This window comes from Ursus maritimus, unplaced genomic scaffold (genome assembly GCF_017311325.1).
Source record: "Ursus maritimus isolate PB19 unplaced genomic scaffold, ASM1731132v1 scaffold_18, whole genome shotgun sequence".
Lineage (NCBI taxonomy): Eukaryota > Metazoa > Chordata > Mammalia > Carnivora > Ursidae > Ursus > Ursus maritimus.
Window position 1 is genome coordinate 16779069 of NW_024424230.1, and position 9188 is coordinate 16788256.

The following is a 9188-nucleotide window of genomic DNA, read 5'->3' on the forward strand; positions in this document are numbered from 1 at the left end:
AAAAAAAAAAAAAAAAAAAAAAGAAAGTGTAATTTTAAATATCCAAGGACTGATCTTTGATAGCACAGTGAGATGAAGCCCTTTCCAGCTCAGACACTCAACGATCACATCTGCGAGGTTTATAGCAAGGCCGCTAGCTCTTGCTCTCCTGCTAAGGCAGGTTTGTATTCTGAAGCCAAACTGTTCATTTTATCTTTTCATAAAACCTGGAAGCAATCAGGTGTATCTCCAGCTCAAGCTGGCGGTGGCCCTGGTGCTGTGAGCAGCCAGCAAAGCTCTGCCCCTGGACGACAGTACAGCCCGGGGCCAGGCCGGAAGGAGAGGCGTGAGGCAGAGAAGACAGGTGCACCCTGCCAGCCCGCACCGAGCGCCCCTCCTCAGCGGGCGACAGCCGTCTGTGGACAGCATCAGCAGGAAAACGCCAGAGAGGCTCCGGTAAGAGCCCCCTGGGCTGCCTTTCTCCTGTGGGCAGACCTTCGTCCTGGGGATGGCCAGGGATCTTCAATTCGAGCTGTCTGCCAGAACCACCTGGAGGGCTCGGGAAATTCCACAGCTCAGGCTACGTGCCACACCCACAAAGTCCAAATCTCTGGGGGCAAGACCCTGGCATCCATATTTTTTTAAAAAACTTTCTAGGTGGTTCCAATGTGCAGCCGACGTTAGAACCACTGACTTCAGAGGCCTTATCCGGGCAGCACGTTTTAGCTGTGACCCAAGCACGTGGACTTGGAACAGTAAGACACCTGTCCACAGGGGCACAGAGGAACACGGGCTGGACGCTCGATTGCGTGGTGCTCCTCGAAGAGCCTCCGAAGCAAGTGAACTGTATCAACAGAGACAGCGGAGCCCAGGGCAGGGGTCAGTGTGGAGAGTCGATTACCCTGTGGCTCTGGGAATCTGTGAGCTGTGATCACGGGGCAGGCCTCCCCACTGCCGAGGGCACTGCCAGCACGCCGGAAGGCCGCCAGAGAGACTCGTCAGTGTCCGGCCCACAGAGGATGGCTGCACCCAACGATTCAGCACTTACTCCTCCTCCTCACGATGAGACCGTGAGTTTGGGAGCTGTGCTCAATCCAGCAGTCCCGGGGCTCAGCTCCATGCTGCCTGCCTTCCAAACGCAGGCTATCATAACCCAGAAAACGACACTCGACTCACATACTGTTTGGAATGAAAGCTCCGAACTACCAACACATTCTCCCTCTAGAAGAAAGGCAGAGAATGGAGGCAATCACCGCTTTGGAGACCCGCCAGTTGTAGCTGGAGTCAGCTTGCTTTTCAAGGGTCAGGTGGGCAAGGACCATATTCATGCCATTCAGAGGCCTATGAATGGTATAAATGGGAAACACTTTCGAGGGAATCAAAAAAACCTCCCACAGCCAAGTTTCTACAAATACACTTTCATGAGAATTCTTTCCTAGCTGACACTTTGAGGGCGGGGAGGCATTTCCCACAATGAGTACTTAGTTGCATCGTGCAGCCCGGAGTGGGCTCTGGAAGGCCTCGCTGCTGGTGAGGAGAGGGCTGTGGGCTCACCGTTTTCTAGACGGCCCACCTCCACTTGCTTCTAAGAGCAAGAAATAAAAGCCTGTGGGGGAAAACCAACACAAGGAACACAGGTGCTTGGGTCACGAAGAGCCCCCCTGAGAGCTGCTGGGTTTAGGGGACTCTTCAGAGACATGGGAGGCCCCTTCTCCTGGCCCTGCAACCTGGAGGCCTGAGGAGTGCCTTGCTCCACACCTGTCTCCCCCCTGTGACCCCCAGAGACGGGCGCCTCTGTCACACCTCTCATGTTCCTCCAACCAGTCGCATTGTGAATTCCAGAGATGTATGGGTTATTTATTGATGGCCATGAGAGGCCTTTTATTTTTTTAAAAAATATTTTATGTATTTACTCGTTTGAGAGAAAGAGAGGAGGAACAGAGGAGCAGAGGGAGACGGACAAACAGACTGCCCACTGAGCACAGAGCCCGAAGCGGGGCTCGATCCCACAACCCTGAGATCATGACCAGAGCCAAAATCAAGTCTGATGCTTAACAGACTGAGCCACCCAGGTGCCCACATGAGAGACCTTTTAAAACAAGGCTTCTCCAGGGAATTTTATCCCAAGTTCTGGGGATAAAAACCAACTTCAGGTTGGAGTAAAAACCCGATCTGTCCGTAAAGTTTGAGAACAGTCATTTCCAAGTTGAGTGAACACACAGTAGAGACTCTGCTTCCAGGAGTAACGAGGGAAGGATGGGGTTTGAAGGGCTGCTTTCTGCCCCCGGTGGTCCAACCCAGATCGAGCAGCAGGACCACCCAGGCAGCCACGGCCTTACCTTCCAGAACCACTGAATGACAGGGTGGTTTGGGCATGCAGAGTGGGGGGGGGGGGGTTAACCCTTTACGAGCCAAACACACTGGGTCCATTCAGACCCTGGTTTGAGTTTTATCAGCATTACAGCTCACGTTTCATCGGCATCACTGACACCTCGTACTCTGTTATTCGTGGGCAGGCAACATAGCCTCTGTAACCTCCAGCCCAGCATCAGCCCCAGCTAAGTATTTAAAGCCCTATTTGTGGACAACTTTGTGTTTTTGTCACTCACCAGGTGTGAGCTCTGGGCAGTTTTTCAGGACTCCCCCATTGCTCTATTGTAAACAGCTGAGGACCATTGGAACCTAGACAAAAACAGAGAAATAAATAAATGCTAAGCGCTGTCGAGGCAGGCGGACAACAAAGCTAGGGTGGGGCTTCAAGGGGAAGGACAAGGTGGGTGGGCGTGTCAGGGTGGGGGGTGGGAGGAGCTGGCGACACCCTCCCTGCTCCCAGACGTAGGTACTGCAAGATGTGCTGTGGGGAGAAGCAAGAGGCCCGCACAGCCTCGGCGCACAGCCTCGGCGCACGGACTCCGCATCACCTCGGATGGAGGCAGGTGCGTCACGCGGAAGGGCACGCGCAGGCGCAGATAGGTGCGGCCCCTCTGCCGAACCCCGCAAGCTTACACATAAAGCTCCTGCAGGGGGGAGGGCTGACAGGCGACCTTTACTCTGCAGAGCAGAGTGCTTTTCTAACGTCTCTACAGTAAGCACACAGCCATTCTGACTCCTGGAGGTACGGAGACCGCAACACAAAACCAGAGAAACAGAAAAGACCAGCTTGTCTTTGTGCAAACTCCAAAGCGCGCCCCCACCCCTGCCCGAGTCCCCGCACGGGACCTGCAGGGGCCACAGCTGCCACCAGGCTGCAAAGTCGCAGGAGGAGCACTGAGTCTCCCAGCACCCCGCTCACCATAAAGTTCGGCGAAGCCATTCATAGGGACTCGGGACGTCCCCGTGACGAACTGCAGTAACCGGATCCGCTTCTCGGCGTCCATGAGCAGCACAGCCTGCGGACAGGGGCGGAAGGTGGTTACGGCGCAGCGACACCCGGCGCGCCGCGCTAGGAGACACGCGACACTCCCTTGCCAGTGCCACGGCGTCCGACCGAGGCAGGCAACTGAAAATAGTCTTTTTTTTCCTCCTTATGGGCCTCAGAATACCGCCTGTGTCATCTCAGAGAACGAGAGAGATCACAATGTCTCTTTCTTCTTCTGCCACCAGGTCAAAAGATATGAAATACAAAGCAAACTCTCTGATGGCAGCGAGCTCACGTGTCCGGGGCTGAGGCGTGCCAGCATCGAGCATCCTACCCTGGGGCCAGTTACAGACACCCAGTGTTCGAGAAGCCCGGACACCAGGGGAACCAGGTTAGGATGTGAGATTTCAGACCGTAGACAAATTCTCTAAAGAGAACGCTTTATAAAAAGAAAGAATGAAACGGAGGCCAGCACGGCCTCTACAATACCCTGTATGCTACACGCCTGCATCAGGACAAGAACCGAGCGGACATGTGGACTGGGACTTGAAGAGTCTGCTTTTAATATTTTCTTTCTCTACAGTACTGCTGGCACTTGAAATAATATTAATAGAGATTCAGAAATTAAAACAAGTTATGGGAGTTCTTAGTTTTGTAAGTAAGTAATCAGCCTTTTATTCCCTTTGAAATTGTTCTTTTTTTAAGATTTTTAAGATTTTATTTGAGACAGAGCGAGCGAGCACGCGCATGTGCACAAAGAGAGGAAGAAGCAGGCTCCCCACCGAGTAGGGAGCCTGACATGGGGCGCGAACCCCATATGCAAACCCCAGGACCCTAAGATCATGACCTGAGCCAAAGGAATACGTTTAAGCGACTGAGCCACCCAGGCGTCCTTGAAATTGTTCTTTCGAAGGCAGTTTACAGTCTCTCCCTTGGACTCAACTCATTCCTATTTTGCTCCTCTCCTAAGCTCAAGAGAAAGCGAACACTGGCCCTAAGACAGTAAATCAAATTTCCTTTGCATCTCTGACTGAAGAGTATAAAGATCAAAATGTCTGTTGGAGGTTTTTTAACCAAACACGCCATCTTGGATAAGTCAGCCCCAAAGCTCGTTTCGCCCTGAGAGGCCTCCCATTCTTAGTTACACTCTGGCGGCCAGTTCTGACTCCCAAATCCAATTACCTACTTCATCCTCCTCAGTGGGTTCCTCAAATAGAGCTGCTTTAGTCAGGTGGTTAAGGAAGAACAAAGTGCTCTAATAAGGATCGACCTGAGGCAGGGACAGCTGTCCCTAGAGCTACGGAGAAACAGCCCCCGGTGGTCCAACCCAGACCCAGGAGGAGGACCACCCAGGCAGCCACGGCCTTACCTTCCAGAACCACTGAATGACAGGGTGGTTTGGGCAGTAGCCATTCTTGTAAATAGAATGTTGTCTCCAGTCGTTCACGTCCACATCTCCAAGGCCGCACATCAGCAACTAGAAGGGAGACGGATCAGATGTGAACGGGCCTGTGTGAAGGCCACAGCAATCACCCACGGAGGAATGGCCTTTTTCTCAATGCCAGTATTCTGTCCTGCGCAAAGCAGGTAAGCTGGCAGCTCTTAAAGACGCATGATGGGGACAGCATTTTCCTGCCCCTTCAGATCACAGAAGCAGCACAGGTAAGGAGGGGGACCCAGTTCCAATGCGCGTTCGGGCCACGACGTTTCGTAGTGGAAATGCCACCCCGAGTCTATCTCTTTCCCACCCCTCCAATCTGAGCTTGGGGCTCAGATTCTCTTGTGCTCCGTCTATAGCTGCTCAGTACTCCAGCTGTTTCCCCTTCTGAGACCTTATGTGTCTCAGTATCTAAATGTCTCCCAACCCCCAGGAGAACTGGTGCTTTATGGCAGCCGGAGCGCCTCTCTGCCAGCTCGCTGACTGGAGTGCGTGGACGCAGACCTGTACTAATGCAGTGACCGGGTCTGTGATGGAGTCCGAGGGCCCCTCCCCCTACCTAACCCCCAAGCAGGGAAGGAGTCCCTGGGGAAAGTGAGCATGATACTCCTGCAAAGGCACCAAAGGAAAATGGAAGAACTAAACCAGAAGCCTGAGAATAGATCCTAGGCCTGACTGTGCCCAAACCTCGTTGGGTAAGCCCGGGAGGTCCTTAACTGCTCCCTGCCTCAGTTTCTCCACTTATAAAACAAAGGGCTCACACTATAGGATTTTGATATCACCTGTCTTGAAGTTTCTATTCCAAGAAGAAAGAACAGAAGGCTAGTCTGTGAGACATGTGTCATCGGATACGTGGCCTGGACAAATGGGTGACAGCTTCACCGGACATAGCCCTCCTTCCTCCTCCTATTTCTCTCAACATAACACAGGGTGAGAGATCCTTGTGCTTTTTAAGCAACCGGTTTTCCTCTAGGTCAACACAAAGAAGCTGAAACAATCCAATACGAACTGCCTCCAGCTACTACCTTGTTGTCTTCTGAGGTTCTTCCTCACTCAAGCTCAACCAGATCAAGTTCACAGAGACGTCTGTGCCAGCCCCTCGCGCTCACTTCCTGGCCAAGGTCAGGGGAGGGGAGGAGGCGCAGGATCTGAGCCAGCATGCTGCTGCCCCAACCATGACTCAATGAGAAGCAATTTTCCTTGCCTGGTGCACCTGGCCATGAACCCGACCCAGCTCGGTGGGCCTCTACTTGTCCGGTGTGTCCCAGAACTACCCTCTCCTGGGTGAGGAATCTACAGCTGACTACTGCCACTATTTCCTACTCGAAGATCCACACAGGTACACCCCATAAGAGACATAGAGTAGACTCCATCTCCGTTTATTCCCTAGGACAAATCATGGGCCAGAGAATAATAAAATACCATTTGAGAGTATTTACTTTACAGAAAATGTTTAAAATACAAACCTCCAGCTCATTTTCATCAAAAATTTTAATCAAATCAATAGGAAGCAGTTCTGTGAATCCCTGAAAGAAGAAAAAAAAAAAAAATCACCCTAAATCCCTTTTTCCTTGAAAGAGACAAATTTTACAGAGAAAACAAACAGCCAGGAAAAACACATTCTTTGCTGATTTATAGATCAGGGACAGTAGTCTGTAACTGTAGTTCTAATAGAAACAGCATAGTCACAAGGCAAAAATTTAGAAATGTAGGAGAATCTAGAAGGTTCGGGTACTTGAGCAATTTCAGAAGCCCTTTGAAAATATGGGTTACTGTAGGCAGGCGAATTCCAAAAGCCATTTATGACATAGCTATGAGTCAGTGTGTCCTAGAACGCACGAGCCACGGATGTGCAAGAGAACATGTTTAAAAATAAGGTACCGAAGGCACGGAGATGAGCTACATAAGGAGGCGGTGTGATCCAGGAGAGGAGAGGAAAGGGAGGAGAGGAGCGAAGAGACCGAGCTCTAGTTCCCGGGTTATCACTGACCGCCAGAGCTGTCCGCTGAGATGCTCCGAGCTGCTGGGCCTTGCAGGTGTCTGGTTTCTGGACGTGGGATCACCTGCGGCAGGGCCAGGACCCTGCCTTCTGGGTTTCTTATGTAACCTGCTGTCCTCTTGTAGGTCTAACTCACATTTTAGGCCCTAAGTCCCTGAATTTTTTGAGTGTTCTGCCGGGCTTGGGGCTTTACTGCAGGTGACTGAGCTGGGGTGAGCCGAGAAGAGTGCTGCCCAACGAGAACTCTCTGCACGGGTTCAGTGGGAATTTAGAATGTGTGCTTGGGGCTTGTTCTCACATTCTCTTTACATTACAATGTGTTATCAAGACTTACAAAAAGGAATTTTACTCTTGGTCAAAGTGAACCACTTTTTTAAAGAAGATATTATTATTTACTCATTTATTAGAGAGCGAGCAAGAGTGAGTGAGCAGGGAGAGGGGCAGAGGGAGAAGCAGGCTCCCTACTGAGCAGGGAGCCCCAATGTGGGGCTCCATCCCAGGACCTCTGGGATCATGATCTGAGCCGAAGGCAGACACTTAACCAAATGAGCCACCCAGGTGCCCCCAAAATGAGCCCTTTATAAAAATGATGAATCCCACCACCCTCTGCTAAGGGCCTGGGAGCATCGCTGATATTAAATATTTGGATCTGAGGAGCGGCTGCTTTACCCTCTAACAGGAGGAAAGTTGGCACAAGACGGCTTGGTGTAAGATAAAAACCCAGCCGAAGACAACATGTTTTCCACGTAGCTGGGTGGGAGCTGAGTCTGTGCGGGAGTCAAGGAGAAGCAGAGCAAGAGAACACCAGATGGAAGAAAGCGGGCTGAGTGCTGGGGTCCCGGGGCCCAGCCCGCGGTGTGCGGGTACAGGCCTGACCCTTCTGCTGCGCGGCCCCCTCACTGGCCTGTCTGCCGGTGTGCGAGCGCCGCTACCAGCACACCCCAAGGACGAGAGCTCTCCTCTCTCAACCTAGACTGAGGGCGCCCAACTTACCTCCAAGAAGGCGTTCATTTGCTTCTGGACCCTGTTTACAAACCTCCACTGGATGACCAAGCTGCGGGAGAAGCAGAAGAGCAGTGAACCACCCTTGTCTCCGGCAGCCCCATTTGTTTCCTGACCCCTTCCCACCCGGGGAGGGGACAGCAGAGGAACCCCCACTGCGGCAGACAACAGGGAGCGTCAAGAGCCGCGCCATGGCTGAGTCAGTAATGCTTTCAGGAGTAGCTGGGAAACCTAACCTCTGAGCATTTCAAAGATCATTTATTCCCCCTGATCAAGCCTTAGTTTACCAAAGTTGCCTACAAACAGGACTGCGTGGACAGAGAGAGAAAAAAAGGTTGTGGAGTGTGAATATACAGATGGGTCAAGCATGCGTTCCCACGCAAACGCACATAGATACGCACCTATGCATAAACATGTACAGAGATTTTTCTTTCTTTCCTTTTTTTTTTTTTTTAAGATTATCATTTATTTATTTGAGAGAGAGAGCAAGCGGAGGGGAGACGCAGAAGCAGACTCCCCAACATGGGGCTTGACCCCAGGACCCTGAGTTCATGAAGGCAGCTGCCCAACCGACTGAGCCACCCAGGGCCCCTAAACATGAACATGCATTTTTAAAAGGAGTGTCTGGTACAGCATTTTGTGCTACGTTTCACCTAGTATCCAGCGTACTGGTTTTCAACACTGACACGTAACTTACCAGCAGAATGGTTTACACTAATCCTTTAATACCACAATTTGGAGGATTAATGATAAAACCTCTTTTAACAGAAATGCACTGAAACCATTTCCTCTGTGATGGTGTTTAGGGCACAGCAGAATTTAACGCTAGGCGAATCCATGCTGGACGCCAGCTAAGGCATTTTGTCGTGACACAGCACGAAGGCCCTGTCACAAAGGGCTCTCCCCTGCACGGTGGCACCGTGGCAATGGCCCTCGAGGCCCAGCCCCACCGCAGGAGCCCTGCTCAGCGGCCTGAGGCTTCACCGCCCGGCTGCAGCCACCAGCCAGAGCCTTCCTGTACCGGGGGCACCCATGTGTCGGGTGGAGACTTTCACCCTCCTTTCTCCTCCAGTGAAGCTGGCTGACACTCGTCCAAGCCCACTCCCCACCAAATTAGAAACTTAAAGGAATTAACTGCAAAGTATCACCATGTCCAAACCCACAGACTTCGGGCCCTAATCCTCCTCAGGGGCAGTGTTTTAAAAAATCCATTCGAAGCCTGTACTTTCAGATGAAGACCACAGCATCTGCTGAGGTGGCGTCCAGCCTGCTGAGATTGTCCAAATTCAGAACAAGGGCGCCAATTAATGTGAACAGGCAAGAACTGTAGTATCTTAGTCCTAGTTTTTTTTTTTTTTTTTTTTAAGCACAGCAAACTTTTAATTTGTGAGGATGGGGGGACGGGGGGGGGG

The 9188-nt window shown here is 51.6% G+C and overlaps 1 protein-coding gene across 1 annotated transcript in view; it reads right to left on the bottom strand.

The window, feature by feature from the left end:
- NEDD4L (NEDD4 like E3 ubiquitin protein ligase) overlaps positions 1-9188 on the bottom strand; it is a 329372-nt gene that overhangs the window by 3513 nt on the left and 316671 nt on the right. Inside the window, exons 25-29 of the mRNA XM_040632477.1 lie at positions 7768-7828; positions 6242-6301; positions 4707-4814; positions 3272-3368; positions 2589-2661 (exon numbers count right to left, since the gene is read on the bottom strand). Coding sequence (XP_040488411.1) covers positions 2589-2661; positions 3272-3368; positions 4707-4814; positions 6242-6301; positions 7768-7828 — 399 coding nt within the window. The remainder of the gene's footprint in view (positions 1-2588; positions 2662-3271; positions 3369-4706; positions 4815-6241; positions 6302-7767; positions 7829-9188) is intronic.